This window comes from Venturia canescens, chromosome 1 (assembly GCF_019457755.1).
Source record: "Venturia canescens isolate UGA chromosome 1, ASM1945775v1, whole genome shotgun sequence".
Classification (NCBI taxonomy): Eukaryota; Metazoa; Arthropoda; class Insecta; order Hymenoptera; family Ichneumonidae; genus Venturia; species Venturia canescens.
Genome location: NC_057421.1, coordinates 30,151,614 through 30,167,866, shown reverse-complemented (window position 1 = coordinate 30,167,866; position 16,253 = coordinate 30,151,614). Strand labels below are relative to the sequence as shown.

The 16,253-nt window shown below is 39.4% G+C and overlaps 1 protein-coding gene across 3 annotated transcripts in view; it reads left to right on the top strand.

Annotated features, from left to right (window-relative positions):
* The window catches only part of LOC122408485 (uncharacterized), a 142,834-nt gene extending 126,822 nt beyond the window's left edge, over positions 1 to 16,012 (top strand). For all 3 annotated transcript variants that reach the window (XM_043415285.1, XM_043415291.1, XM_043415280.1), the window contains 2 exons: positions 4,263 to 5,811; positions 6,714 to 16,012. In XM_043415285.1, coding sequence (XP_043271220.1) covers positions 4,826 to 5,811; positions 6,714 to 8,067 — 2,340 coding nt within the window. In that variant the 5' untranslated portion in view covers positions 4,263 to 4,825 and the 3' untranslated portion in view covers positions 8,068 to 16,012. The remainder of the gene's footprint in view (positions 1 to 4,262; positions 5,812 to 6,713) is intronic.
* Positions 16,013 to 16,253: the final 241 nt, after the last annotated feature.

Below are 16,253 nucleotides of genomic sequence, written 5' to 3'. Positions count from 1 at the left end.
AAGAGCTAGGTTTGACGACATACAACTGAGAATAAAATAAAAGAGGGGTGGAAAGATAAAAGAGTCTACACCGTGAGATTGTCTCAAATCCTACCTTGATTCTTTTTATATTTCACGGGAATTTTACGATGTATGTATATTCTTGTGGATGCTGATTGAAGGAAGAGGAAAAAAACGCGGTTTTTGCTGTGTTGTGATATAACGAGCTTTCCTCTATCTTCTTTGAATTCTCAAGGTTCTACTGATCAGACGAACTGTATCAAGCCTTACATGAAAATTTTGCATTTTTAATAATTCACATCGTTATGAACATCTCGTCTTCTCTGAAGCAGAATAATCATGTACTTAGTATGAATTCACTCTGAAATTTTTTGCACATAATACGAACACAGTTTTTGCAGTTTGTTTTTTGTATTTACAATAAAAGCAGTTTTGGAGATGCAGTCGAAAATCAACTTTGTATATTTCAATTTGTCGTTCTTGTTAACAACTTACTTGCAGTGACCGCTCATTTTTTCTTACGTCTAACAACTTCGATATCCCTACTTTCAAAATTTAATTTCAGGGGAAGAGCAAATTCTGATGCGACGATGAATTATTAATCTCATTCTGAACTCTCATTACGTTATTCCACTCTATTGAATGTTTCAGTGGCAAAAAAAAAATTGGGCTGGTTCGAATCATGGAGGATAAGAGAGATAAAGATCCAAGCTGGAGCGAAAGGGAGAGGAAAAAAGAGCAAGACGGGGGAGGGGGGTTGAATTGATTGTTAGTTTGATGTTGATATTTATTACAAATAGGCTTTTCTGCTCACTTCGTGTTTTTCAAAACTTTTCCGAAATTTTACACATTCAAAAATCGGTTTTTCTACTGAGCGACTTTAAACACCTTCGCACTCCCGAAGAGAGAGAGAGAGTGAGAGAGGGGAGGGGGGGGGGGGACGGATCGTTCGAGTGTTAAAGCCCTGTCGAGGGAGTAATCTCTGTAATGAATTGTAGTAATCCTAGAGAGAGTTTCTTGGTTGTGAAGAGCTCAACGACGATATCGATCCTTAACCAAGATACCCTACCTCAACTCGTGTATAGCTAATGTCTTCGGAAATTGAAGTTCAAAAAATGGAACAGAAATTTACATCCATCTTGTCTAAGCCCAAGCTCGTCCTTTGTGGTGAATATGTTATGTATTAAGTAATCACTAATTCGAACGGATAATTATTCGATTGACCGAATCATTTTCAAAATATCATGTTCTTTTATCATAAAAAAGAATTGAAAGCTTCTAAATTGAATGATCTAGTTCTAGCAATTATTAATACAAAAAACCTACAACAATAGTTTAAAAAAATAAGCAGTGCGATTTGTATATTGTCTTATATACTACTTCATTGATCGGGTTTGGAGTGATTGAAAATCCAGCAAATTTCCAACTTTTCTGAGTTACTCGGTCCATCTCTTTTTAATTTTTAAATTGAGACTGGTGTACTCAAGGAGCCAATCACTCGACCGTTTATCCCACTACATTATTGTGAAACGTGATAACAGTATAGTTCTCTTGGTATCTATCGTGGATGCTATCGGTGATTGCCACTCGAGCCACGTACCACCAGCATCCGGCTTTCATGTAACTTTTATAGCTCCGATCGGAACTTCATACACTGTAATTTTCGTACGACACCGTGGCGGAACTTTTATCCTTATTTAGTTCGCTCTCGATGGAGATTATCCCGAGTTTCACCATCATATCAATTCTTTTGAAAAACAAACTCAATGATGCTTTTATTAAACACATGTGCAGAATTTAACAGTTTTATTCTGTCGAAAATTTGTTTTCACATTGAGAATTTCTGAAGGAATCAATTGTGTTTTCAATTGGTTATTTCCTAATATAGTCCTTAGTGATTCTGGTTCTTCTAGGTAGCTATGATTGACTTATAAATTGTACTTTAGTGCCAACAACAATCCTTAAGGCCGGTAGGCCAATTGAACGGCTCGAATTTAGCCGTTTTCGTGAAGCGTTGTAGAGCGAGAAAAAAACGATCAGCCAATGAACTTTTGAGCATAGGTTTATGTATTTTTGAAATAAAAAAAATGGTACAATCTTCAATGTATTCTAGGCCAACTTATCAATAGATTCGTAGAGCACCTCGCCGCTCAAGCATCCAATTTATATACAAAATACAGCTCGCAATTTTTATCTGAAATAAAAAAAGATTATGAATTTTGATGTAATATCTTCAATGTGAACTAAGAAAATCGAAAGAAACACGGAAAAATCGAATTTTTGTGGAAGCAAAAGTTTTTGGTTTTTTAAGAAAAAAACTCTTCCATTGGATACAAATGTCGTTTGAAAAAGATTTTTCAATGTTTTTTTTTTTGGTTCACATAGAAAAGAAAACAATACTGATAATGAAAGATAACACAGTTCGAATGAAATCGCTAGCTTGTTTATTTTTGTTGCAATCGTGTAAACAAATAAGGTACGATCAAGAAAATGCAAAGACACGAAAACGCGCTCCGAAGTTTTCGACAGGAAAAATTTTACATTTTTGATCACTTATACGATTTTCTTTGCTCATTTTCGTCTATTTATTTTCCAGCGTAATGACAGCATCCGTCAGACACTTCTTGCCAGCGACCTTGTCTCGCTTCTTCTTATTTCATAGCCGGGTATCCATACAGTTTTGAACGTGTCCCACGCACTCATTTTTTATAACAGGAAATTCGTCACTGTATGAATTAATCTTTAGAATACCCACGAATTCTTTTGAATCGCCATCGTCAATGTAATTTCAAAATATCACACCGAATTCGGTCAACGGGCGAAGCACTACGACAGAGGGCGCGCAGTTGCTTGACGCCCCACTACCTTTGGCTCTTTATCGGTGAAAATACTTCGAACTTGACTCTGAAATTCGAAACTCGAAGGCCTAATTCGAATCAAAAGAAGATTTTAAGACAATGCCTGCGATGTATTTTATCCTTTCCAACTAAACCCAGTACTCCTCAAATGTGTAAATTCAGCATTATCTAGGCTGTGAACCGAGGTTTCAAGTCGATAAGGCCTTTTTGCTTAACCCAATTGTTCATGGTTTTCGATTCAAACGTTAAATCATTGCTTTACCCTTTGAGGCTTTCATAAAAAGAGAGAGAGGGAAAGGGGGTGGGGGTGACGGCTCAAAGTTTGAATTTTATTTTACGGAGTAGTTTTCCTGTGATAGTATATAAATAGTATCGGTACTGCATAAACACCCGGTACATCTCACGGAGAGTTTTCAAGATATTCTGTCTGTAAAAGATGAAGTTATGATTAACCTCAATACAACATAGACAACTTCATTTTTTCTCCGATTCCCATGAAAGAGAATTCCCCACAATTCCTGCGGGTTGTACATCTTGAGAGACAGTTCTGACAACTGAGATTATTAATTTTCACTTGGACACAAATTACTGTTTTGGGAATAACGTACGAAAATGAAGCTATGTCAAGGTTCGGGAAGTCTAAGTTCAAACAAAGTTGCTAGAAGGAAAACAACTTGCATATATATCGAGTAATATATATTTGTAATAAATACACAGGGAAAGACATGAATAGACAAATATACAGGTATTTATATAACGAAACTCGTGAAACATTTTGTTCAACTATACTTGCCAGAAGGTGTAAACTTACTGAGTTCTCTGCACATCCTACAGCTTATTCCTGTTTAACTGATTTGCTTCCGGCACTGACTGAAAGATACTGAACTGAGCAAATATCCTACAAAACTGTATTCAAGCAGATGAAAGAAGACAGAGATAAGAGGAGAGGTGCGCATGGTTCGACTGTGCGATCGGAATATCGTAGCTTGGACTGAAGAAGTGTTTAAAGTTTATCGTTCAATTGTCATACTCCAAGTTTTTCGAGCACGACCCTCAACTTATTGCAAAAAGTTCGGTGTATGGTTTGACATCGTGGCACCAAAAACACCCCTATGGCTGTGTCTCTTGTTCTTGAAACAAGAACGTGAAAAAGATTCGTGTGTATCACGGGATTGATTCGGAATTTTCTACTGATATACAATGTATGAAATCGTGGCAAACAGATTCATATCAAAGTTCTGTAGATTGTTAAGAACATTCTCTTGTAGTTATTTACAAAAACCCCGAATGATTATTATCAAGAAATACTTAATTTTTGGTGTGTTTTATTCTATGATTATAACAGCACCGTTTGAATGCTTCGATCTTGAAAATATTCAACTTTGTCATATTTGATATTTCCAGATTTGAACCGCAATGGATGGAGAGCGTACTCTGGAGTTTCTATGGATCCGGGCATCGTGGAATCAATTCAGCCGGTGACGTGTTGTGGGTTGTGGTGGCGCTTCCCCATACGTAGAAGTAACAGGATGAACTATGCTCGCGTATGACGAAAGGTGGTTGCGGTTGGAAAAGAGGCGAGACGGTGATAACTGTGGCGAATAGTGGTTGGATCCACCAGCGTCGTAGAAAAATCCGCAAATAGGATAATTTTATGTAGCTGAGTGAAGTGGAAGAGTGTATATACATTCGACTATAAAAGTTGTGAATAGTATCGCCAACATACGAAACGGCTCTAAGCTACGATTTACGGGAACGTATAAAGAGTATGTACGTATGTACGAGTGTAGATACGGAAAATTTTGAACTATGTGAAAGTGTCCAAGGGTTAAACACGATAAGGAGAAAATGGCTAAATAAACTCAAACAAGAAGTAATTTATAATTTTCGTGATAATACGTTTTTAGTACAATGATTAATTTGATAAAACCGTTGGATCATTCGGATGTTAAGACAACTGAGTCGTGATGTTGAGTTCGAGGGGTTGGGCCTGGTGGTGGAGAGGAGCGCTGTTGAGCACTTTGGTCGGTTGGGTGACTCTCGTAACGTTTGTCGGTGCATGTCCGGATCGTTGCTCGTGTAAGTGGAAGGCTGGTAAAGAGTGGGTCGAGTGCGCGAACCGCAGCCTTATCGGGCTCCCCCAGGGTGCTCGTGAAGAGACGCAAGTTCTCGATCTGTCCAACAATCACTTGGTACGTTTGCCTTCTCAGTGTTTTCATGCTCTTGGACTGACGAATTTGCAAAGGCTTTATCTGAGCAAGTCTCATATAAGTGAGGTGGCCCCGCGAGCTCTTGATGGTCTCTCAGGCCTCGTCGAGCTCGACCTCGCCGGTAATCTAATCAAGGACGTGCCATCGGACACATTTGAGTCATGTGCCGGTCTCATGAGGCTTATTCTCAATGGCAATCCCATACGTGAAATTCGTCGAGATGCTTTCCAGCCTCTGGATCAGTTAACGAATCTTGAATTGAGTCAGTGCAAGTTGGTTAATATAGAACAAGGAGCCTTCAATGGTCTCCGTTCGCTCGAGTGGTTGAGGCTCGATGGTAACATGCTAGCCCACGTACCTGACATGACTCTGCCACTCGGTGGTAATCTTCACGGCCTTACGTTGCACAACAACCCGTGGTCATGCAGCTGTCTATTGCGACCGTTACAGTCGTGGCTCACCGAATCAGCACCAGCTGCACCTCAGGAGTCTGATCCTGTTTGTAAAGCACCTTCGAGGCTTCAGGGTCGTACCATTAAAAGCGTCAAGCTCAACGATCTCGCGTGCTTACCTGAAATAACCCTCAAGGACCGTATAGACATGGACGAAGGCGGAAACGTGACTTTGAGATGTGACGTTTATGCCGTACCTATGGCCAAGGTTACATGGTGGTTCAACGGAGAATTGTGCAAGCCACAAAACGAGAATGACTCGTTTGCCGCATCAACAGTGCCCTACGCGAGGTAATTTACATCATGTCTATTCTTACATTACTTATGATATTTGTCTATTTCATAACTACTGAACTTATTAGTACATTCATTTTTTCTAAATTCAACATGATGTATTATTATCCATTCAGAAAAAAGAGCCAAAAATTATGATGGAGGGATTCCATTTTCCTCAAGCCATTACGTTGCACTCCATCTTCTTTGAAATAAAAAAGCAGACATCGAAATCCTGCGCCCCTCTCTGTGGATTAGGTCAAACCCCCGACTATCGGTTCGAATGCTTTTTCTCCTCGCTCTTTTGACAAAGAGAAACATTAAGTTTTTTTCTTCTTCTTATCGTGATCGTCCCGAGAATCCCCAGGATTATGCCACGCGCGGCTTGTGGCTGTATAACGTAGAAGAGAAAAGAATGGACGATGTTCCGCTGGCTCAGCGGGGCTGCTCCCAACGCTCAAGTCCTGGTTCATGTTCAGCCATTAGACGTTCTCACTCTCGATTTGGCTCTGGGCTATACCAGAAAAACCGGGCCATCTCTTAGTTCGAAAAACGTTTCAATGTTATTTTAGTTTCTTTCTGATTTTTTTCTTGTTTTAGCACTTTTCCTTCTTTTTTTGCTTCTACCTTAGATGCCCTGTCAGGCTGAGAAATAATAAATTGCTCCCGTAATTTTTCCTCTTCTAGATCATTGCGCAATTAACTTCGGTATAATGGATAAGACTAACGATCGAGGTGCAAAATTTAAATTCCGTCATACTTGTTGGAAGGATTGAAAACATTTGAAAATTTAAAAATATGATGAAGCATTGTTGTTACTCGTGAATCATCCATAAATGACTATTGCAAAGCCTTATTGGGAGTTTAGTTGCTAACTACGCACTATAATATATTTTTACCGTGCTTTTCTATGATTACAGATACATACTCAAAGAACGTGAACAAAAAAATATCACGAGCGTTCTGTACGTCTATTCTATTGAGAAGAGCGACGAAGGAACGTATACATGCGTGGCGGAAAATACAGCTGGTTCAGTAGAGGCTAATCTATCACTGCGCGTGCGTTTTCAAGAAAAAAGTACACCAGAGCCGCCATTTGATCATCCAGGGACTGGCTACGTTGCAGCAGTTGCCGCTGGTGCACTGGTAGGCACTTTGCTGGCATTGGGGTGCGTTATTGGTAGTGTTTTGTTTTGTACCAAACGACGAAGGGATCAGAAGAGAAATGCGAAATCGTTGGTTTCCCAAAGTAAAGTAGTGACCCCAGTATCGAAGGACACTTGCGCAACATTGCCGAGAAAAAGCGTCAATAACGGTGACAATGGGGTGGGTATCGGGGTTGGCGGCATGGTCGGTATCGGTGGTAGTGTTGTAGGTGGCGGTGGAAGTTTGAGTTTCGATCATCAGCAGCAGGTGATGTACAATGAACGTGATATAATAGGAAGAACGGCGTCACTCGAACGTCGCGTGACGATGGAACGCTCGTATCCTGTACCGAAGTATCTCACGGAGCCAGATCTAATAAACGAGGTTACGGAGAGTGGGGTTAACGTTGCGACGGGTTCCAGCGATTCTTATGGTCTGTATCATCAGCATCAGTTAGGAGTCCCGTTGGGAGGTGTTGGTATAGGGGAACAGCAGCCACGGCAACATCAGCATCATCATCAGCAACAGCAGCAGCAGCAGCAGCAACAGTCACCGCAAATCCTTAATTACGAAACTAGCAGGAATCAAATCCAATACGATTCCCGTCCGACGCTATCACAGTTAAGCTATCTGGATAAAGATGGTTATCCACTGAACTTTGGTCTGCCCAAAATACCGTTTAACAGTTCAAGCACACTGCCCCGTTTGAGACAACGGATTCCCGAAGGATCCGCGGCAGCGCCACCAGCTCGTTATACTCGCGAGGCTGAGTTTCTGGCTCGTACAAACGCTTACGAGCCCGTATTACCACGCAACGATACCAGATACACCGCAGAGGGCTATCCTTATCCGGTTCATCAACCTGTTGTCAAGCCACTACCTACGGTACAATCAATTCAACTGCCGGTCTCACCGGTGTCACCAACCGCAATGCCTGACGTACCCTTCATTCCATCACCACCGGCCGCTTACCGAGGTGAGCCAACACCGCTGTCACCGAGATCCTTGATGAGCAAGACAGCTCGTGAAGCTGCGGCGGCAGTGGCAGCAAGAGCGGAGGGTGCTCGACCTCCTGATCATCCCGAGAGTCCTGATGAAGGCTACGTTGGTGATGCTATGGATGTTTGAGACCAAAAAGAATGTCTAAAAACCCGCTGACGATCCCTTGTATCTCTTATGTTATGGTCACATTTTTGGACCTTATGGATTGTTTTTATAGATATTCCTTCCTCAATAAGATATTTTTGGCCGAGCTACGAAATTCGGCTATTTACATTACCCAGTGCGATGTGATGCGGAATTAATATCTTGGCTTTAGTGGCTGCGTAAAATTGTCGAAATCTTCGCTTTTTACGAGAAGATTACGAACAATGATGGCACAGAAGATATTACTATATCACATTGTGAGCGTTCGGGTTTACCGTGTTCGTTTCGCTCTCATCGAGTTTCATCATGTACATGAGATAGCCTTTCCTATCCTTTCCCTCTGAGCACTGCGATTATCAGTCAATCGTAAGACATGTGCTATGAGAGTCTACCAAATAATGAGTACGTGCTATTTTGTTCTCGTTCGAGAATCAAGCGTAGCGGAAAGGGATGTTAGATTACCGAAGAGAAAGGAAAAGTGATTGAGCTTCTTCACCACACGAAGCCATACTGTTAATTACATTGCACTATTGAATAACGGTAACAATAGCGTGTTATGAGTTGAGGCTAAAGAAAAACACAACAAATGTTAACGCTGGTGAGTTATGTTTGACCATCCACCCTGAGGGGACGACGAAAAAGAAATACAAAATACTTTGTAGTTACATTCTTGGAAAAGGCTGAGCACACAGTAGAGACAACAACATATGGGTAATGTCGACTCGTTGACGCTGAGGCTCTCCGCTCACGTTACATAAAGAACCAAAGTTTCAACTCGTGTTAACTTAGTCGATTTCCGACGAATAGTGAATACATAGAAATGCCGATATAGATGAAGAGATAAAACAGTCACTCATCATCGATCCAGGATGGGTGTTTTGTTCGGAACATAGCACGGTTAACATCTGTAACTACGCGTTTACGATAGGATGAACTATAAGCTACTCCAGTACTGGGCGCACCGATGAAAGGAAAGGATAGTGGAGGAGAGCGAGAGAGAGAGAGAGAGAGAGAGAGACCGACAGACTGAAGAGAGAAACAGGCAACAGGGACATAGAAGAGAACGAGGTGGGGAGGAGAATCGGCAACGTGTAACAAGTTTACCCGACAGGCAGTACAGAACGACTCTGCTCGAAGGACGACGGCCCCTTTCGGATGCTCGATTGACCTTTGGCCGATGACGAAGATACTCTACTACTGCTTCCTGATAATGGTATCAAATCACCTGAGCTCCACGCCCCTTTCGAACTTTGTGTACCGCTCCATGGAATTTATACGATTCGAATGGTGCTCAATAGATCACTTAACGAGTCTCTTCCCTATTCACCACCTCCTTTCACGTAAAGATTAATACTGTTATGCACTCAGTATCTTTGGGTAAGTGAATAAAAGTATACAATAAAAGGTAATTGAATAGACATTGTCGGTGGAGAGTGACAACGTTGTGATGAGTAATATGTAAAAAGTATGCAAGAAAATTATCGAGAATTATCGAGACAACGCTGACGAAACGAAGTTACAGTAAAGTATTGTATTATAATAAATACTGAAAGCTCAAAGTGTAAATGCAGTGGAAACGCGTGTAGAGTTTGCTGGGAGTGTTTGCACATTTTCGGGTTTGGGAGTTTATGACAAAATGAAAATTAAGATGCTGTATATGCTCCAAATAAATTGAGTGAAAGCGTGTAATGGCTACGACTGACGTATCCTACAGTGGTGCAGAGTGTTTCAGGATTGTAGACATCATGAATTTTATTCAATAAGATGCCAGGTCTAATTGTGTTTGAAAAACATTTCAGTCGCTACGTATATGTGTACCACTGAAGGACTGATATATTAAGGAATCAATTAATGAAGAATTATCTCACAATTGTACGATTGATCTTGTCGTTTATGAAATAATGTGTATCATCGAAACCGGTTTTAGTTAGCTATGTAAGTGTACGTTATTCCTGTAATTGTGTGATTGACCTCATGAGATTTGACTCAGAACAGATTGATAAACGCCCAATTCGACATTCCAACGACATTGAATGTATGTATGAAAGCATGTGAATTGCGAAGTGTGATGTCAACTTTTTTCTCCGTTTTTAAGGCAAGACAAATTCTGTAATTAATTCATGACGATGAAAGATTCAAGTAAAATCAATTCTCGATACTCATTACAACTAACACTATCAGCGAGGGAGATAGAGAAAAAGAAAAAAATAACGAGTGCTCCAAATAGGCATTCCGATAATTTCTGATACAGTGATGAGAGTTGAACATGATTTTTATCGTAAATACGCAGATGAAAAAATGGATCGCCTAAACGAAGTAAAGTTTTACTGAATCGATAAAACGAAAATAATCGTTCAAAATGAAGAAACAATGTATAATCAGAATTGTTAACCGAGATTTTTGTTGTAACTACAAGTCCAATTCAGCATGTACTGATTTTATTTGATCATATTGAAGTATCATACATATAGATACATTGACATGAACTAATCCAGAAAAGTGAAGGGATCTCATGAGCTCTATTGATACATTAATAATGTAAAAGTTCCCGAAAGAGGTGAAGAGAAAGGTTGGGAAAAAGAGATGAAAACGTTGACGTTGTGAGATAATAATATTTGTAGGTTTTATCTAGAAATGAGAGTCACCGTGTTTTACAGGGTATAAGGTTGGTACATCGACATCATCAAAAAACGTCCGATTCTCGATGGAAGTGTGGTATATAATATCTATGACCGCGTGTAAATACCTCTACTATTTTCTTCGCCTGATTTTTCAGCTAAGTTTCGTTTGGTCGTTCGCCAAGTGATATCAAGATGGCGTCGCCGTTAGTTAAAGTGCTTTGCTCTTTGCCCCATCTTGTCTCTTTCTCTCGTACGTATACAACCAAACCAAAACATTCATACACACACAAAACCACTTTCACATATTTTTTTCCACTCTTTAATTTTTTTATTCATATCAGTAACTTGATTTAACCTCTGATATTGAAAAAGACTACAAATAAAAAGCCTAAAGAATGAACAAATACCTACATCATCGTTCACGATTTCATTGGCAATTGAGTGGGACAATACTAACCTTGAGTTCAACGGGCAAACGTATTCTGATCTAGTGATTATCCATTTTTTGAAGCTACATAGAGAAACGAGAAATTCTTTGAACTAAGTGTAAGGCTGCGCTCAAATACGGCATCCTGGCTAGATTTTTTTGATGAAAATGTCAACTCTGAGTCGTATTATCTATTAAGTATCCATATTGATATATCATTTCGCACGATGTTACAAGATAAAATACAAAGTATCGTAAAATCTGAGCACGTTTTATCTTCGAATGTGACACCCAGGTTTTGCGCGATAGGAATTTCGAGTATTTTTTTTCGTCGGAAAAGTGAACGAAGTAGGTAAAACGAAAGGAACAAAGAAGATAGAAGAGAAGAACGGTAAATCCCGTGTAAAACTTTGCGTGCACAGAGTCGAATCCGACCACTTATTCCGGATGCAGGAGCTCTTCCACTCTCTCATTCTATTCTCTCTGTCTGTCTGTCTCTCTCTCTCTTTTTCTTTCTCTCACTCACTCACTCTTATCATTCTCCGAAAGGATTCGTCGTTCCGATTTCCGCTTCCTCCATTTTCTTACCCTTTCTTTCTTTTGCCGTTTCACGTGCGATTTTGGTCTTGAATCTTCCTGACTATGTATATGTCAATAGTCACAGAAAATTGTTCGTCGAAGTTTTCGGATTGAACTTGCGATAAGTCCACGAAAGTTGCTGCCGCACTATCTGTCTTTGGGATTTATAATATATATATGTATATACACATACATTCATAAAGTATTCGATCCGCATATCCGTAAGTTTCAACTTTCGTTTCGCTCTTTTCATATCTTGGTATCTCTCTAACTTGCATCAATTCGATCGCTTCGCTCTCCTTTATTTCTCATTCACATATCCATCGTGATACAAACCCCCGATCCGGACATCGAGCGCTTTCAACAATTTCATCATATTTTGAAGATTTTACCACCATCGCGGCTGTAGCGTTTATACGGAAGCACAGTACTCCCTGATTTACTTGAACCAATTTCTGCTCTAAAATTGGAAAATTCTTTTTCAACTACTTAAGCTAATAGAAGGAGAGAAATCAAAACCAAAGTCAGGTTGAGAATTCGATTCTTAAAATACCTCGTAACATCGGAAGCAATCTAATGCGAATATAAAATCCGTGACACTGCACGTTCTACCGAACTAAACACGAATCCCGTAGAAATGTGGCAACAAAAAACAAGAAAAAGCTCGGTGGTATTACGGCTTCAGTACGCAAAAACTTAAGTTTGAAGTTTTTCGCGAAAGTCATATGCAGAAATCGTTCTTGAACAGTTTATATTTTCAAATATTCGCCTAATACCCAGCGAATTGGCAATTTTTCGTTCAATCGAGCATTACGAAATCTGATGATAGCTTGTTCCCTTGGTGAATACACGAATGTCCTCTGTAAGCTCGATGTACCATAGATCTGATTTTATCGAGATTTCGACTGCCGCAATCGTCCTATGAAATATGTATATAAACATTGACGCGGTAACAGCTTCTGACGGCTATTCCAGGCTACACAGCAGTCATATCTGTGAAGTCAGCGTAAAATGAGTTTTCCAACTATTGACGGTTGGTTACGGGGAAATTGCATGAGTGAGCGTCTTGTGAGATTGGCACACCACTGAATCGAAGTCATATTTAGGCTGGATGATTAGTTCCCCAAGAGGTGGTCGATGGTGGCACGAGAGCGCGCCCTCTTGGGGAGTGATGATCCACAAGAGACCACCGTTGCTTTTGCCATTACTCCATGGACAGCTTGAGCCCTTCAAGTTATATCATGCATACCACGAGGGTGACGTTTGTATATAACTTTCTAACCTTTTCAGCAAGTTTGGTAAATCTGTAACCTCATCTATTTATATGGATGTACAAATGTACACATCTCACTTTCTCAACTTCAAATATTTTCATTCTTGGGAGGTTCATTTTTTTCCTTAATGTAACTCCAATCAAATGCAATGTGTATAGTTTTTCGATCTCCGCAAGCTGTTTTTATGTGGCATGCGAGCCTGGTTCTATTTATTCTTTTCATAAATTCACAGAACTTTGATCGAAGGGACTATCAAATTAGAATATCTTTTACGGATGGAAGCAGACTGCAAACTCTTCGGATAATGGAGGGAGATTGATGTTTCGCATTCGATTTTCTATTTTTAGTATCGAGTGCAGTGCTATACAGGGCGGGAAAGACTGATAACGTTGAGACCCTACTTTAAACATTCATTGACTTTTGTATCAACCATCAACTACCAACCATCAAAAACGAGAATTGTAACGTTATTATCTATTTCTTGGAATATATGACGCGTTACATAACAACGGATTCACACGTTTCACTCGATACTACTTCCAGGGTTTATCAAAGAGGCAAGAGAGAGAGAGAGAGAAAGAGAGAGAGAGCAAAAATGATAAAATACAGGAAGAGAAAACGTCGGTAGTTAGTTTCATTTGAGCTTTCTTCATCACTTCTATAGTTCCATGGATTCTTCAGCTGGAGTCTTTCGGGTTTAGATTGCTACTTTGAGAACTCGTATTTAAATGAGATTGCTATGTATGAAAGTACAGTCAACAAAAAATCAATCTCTTACATCAAGAGCACACTGCCGAAGATTTTGAATGAAAACCAAATAATATTGTATAGTTTTAAAATCGAGTCGAGACAAATTTTTACGACAATAAAATATTTTTATAACTTTCTGCCAAAAAGCTGCTGCATGAGATTTTTTAAATAGTTACATGAATTTGAAATGACCTTTTCCGTCACATGGTAGGGGAAGGATCCGCCGAAAACCACGTGACTCCCATCCGTTTCTACAGTTTTTATGGTAATTTCGTTGAAAATATTCTTTCCGTAGTTGGGTTAGAATTGGAATAAATTAAGAATAAAACCTTTTTATCAAGTATGAACCAGGTTGTATTAAAACAGATTTATAATTATATTTTTTTTCAAAGCGAAGAATTTGTAATCTGCTCATCGAGAAAATGTTGCAGCTTGTTAAAATGCATAACAGCTCGGTCAAGACTGTTCGACGTGAACCCCTTTAACGGAATAACGCTAAGAAAATCTCGAATCACTTTGTAAACTTTTTTCTCCTGTGGTAAGGGCTCACGATTAAAGCACTTTTCTGATAATTTGCATATAATTCGAATCATCTACAATTCCGGACTCGACTTTCGTAGCTCAAACTAGACGGGCTGTTGAACAAGTTTGTAGCAAAAGCATACGACCAGTTGACTATCTATATAGGTTTATGTGCACGAACCTAGCAACAATTTCAACTCTCGAACGCCCGGTCGAGGCTATAACCCCATTACTTTCACGCCTGGGATAACTTCGATCCGTAAAGTTTGTACGTTGAACTAACCAAGAGGCTCCAGCATCGAAATTGTGGTCACGCGAAGTTCTTCGACCACGGTCAAAAGAGTTACACGATCCTCTTTCTTTCATTATCAACTTTGTGATCGCCTCCTCCCTTATAAATACACATAGCGTATTCTTCACGCGCGTGGGATACACATAAGCGATTCTGCATGAGATTAGGTGAAGAGCTGCGAAGGTTTATTGAGCTTTTTTCGATATTAGGTTCAGAAGTGAAATTGAAGTTAGAGGAATTCGAGTCACAGTGTGCCCTACTGAAAGAAAAGAGGTCAACTGGTAAACTGACAATCGACGAGAAAAGTACTGAGAGTTTCGTCGGAAAAATCCAGAATAACCGTTGGTATGTCTTGGCTTTCACCACTACCTTTCAGGCTCCAAGTCTCAACTAAACTTGATTATACTTTTATTTATGCATTTATATTCGGTAATGTGAGCTCTCATATCTGCAGTATAGTTCGGAAGTTCTTGATTGCTCAAAGTCGTGAAGTCCATTCTCCACACTTGGAATGTAATAGCTTTGATGTGACTTCAATGAAATGTTTTGGCCTGCACATTCCACCACAGTCTATTATTTCCAAGTATTATAAAAAAGCCGAAACTTCTTCAAGTTTCATGGCTTACAGGGTAAGGAGACACTCTGCTCTGAGTTTATCCACGCGATTCGCATGGCCTTGGAATTTTAATTTACTAAACTTCTCATATTCGGCTTGATTCCCTGGATAATTTCATATCGAATTATAAGACTTGGTTTGCTTCATTGCACCGGATCCAGTTCGTGATTTTGAAAATAATTTCGAGTTTCTCTGAATGTTTTGGCAATGACTGAATGAATCTATCATGTATTGTGTCGCTCAATTGTCATATGTATCTCGTGCAAATATAAATGCAAAAGGTAATATTAGGAATAAATACGAAAACCAAACCCGGAGTGAGTCAGCAATTCGTAGCAATACTAGCTCGTATTTAATATGGATCTTAAATCTTATAATATAAGTGAAAGTCAAGAATCGCTCTGAAGATTGGAAACGAACAGAACATGAAATGAATTCATCTATACTCTTTTCACCGATATTCTTAAGGGAGAACAGGGAAAAATACTCCGACAACCTCATGAAATGGAACACGGTAATGTCGGAAAAGAAAAAGTCGATTCACCATCGTTGGGCGTAGTTAGTGAAAAATGACGCAATGAGACAATTAATACAAAACTATTACATTCTCAAAGACACATATACAGACATGCGCGAAATACATGCACCCCACATACTCATGAATACATAAACAGACACACTCTAATATGTATTGTAATATCAGAGGTAATAGTGAATGCAAATTAAAGGATAATGTAATCATAAGCATAAGCCGAGTATATTCTTTTTTAAGGATGTAGATATAAAGGGTGAAATACTATATTGTATCACGCAAGTAAATGAAATACATTGTTAGAAGATTGAAAACAAAAAAATTGAAAAAACATTGTGTTAATCCACTCCAGTCTTTGTTTTCCTTCCTGTCCTGGTTCTCATGATTTTTCTTTGCTCTCTTATCTTTTATTTTCCAAAAAATCCTTCGAGGCGTCAAGTGAATAACGGATACGAGATGAATAAAAGATAGCGAGAGCGTGCAATCCACTATCACGGCTGAAATATTGTGTGCACTTGCAGAAATTAAGAGAGTTCTACTGCATCTCAGGAAATA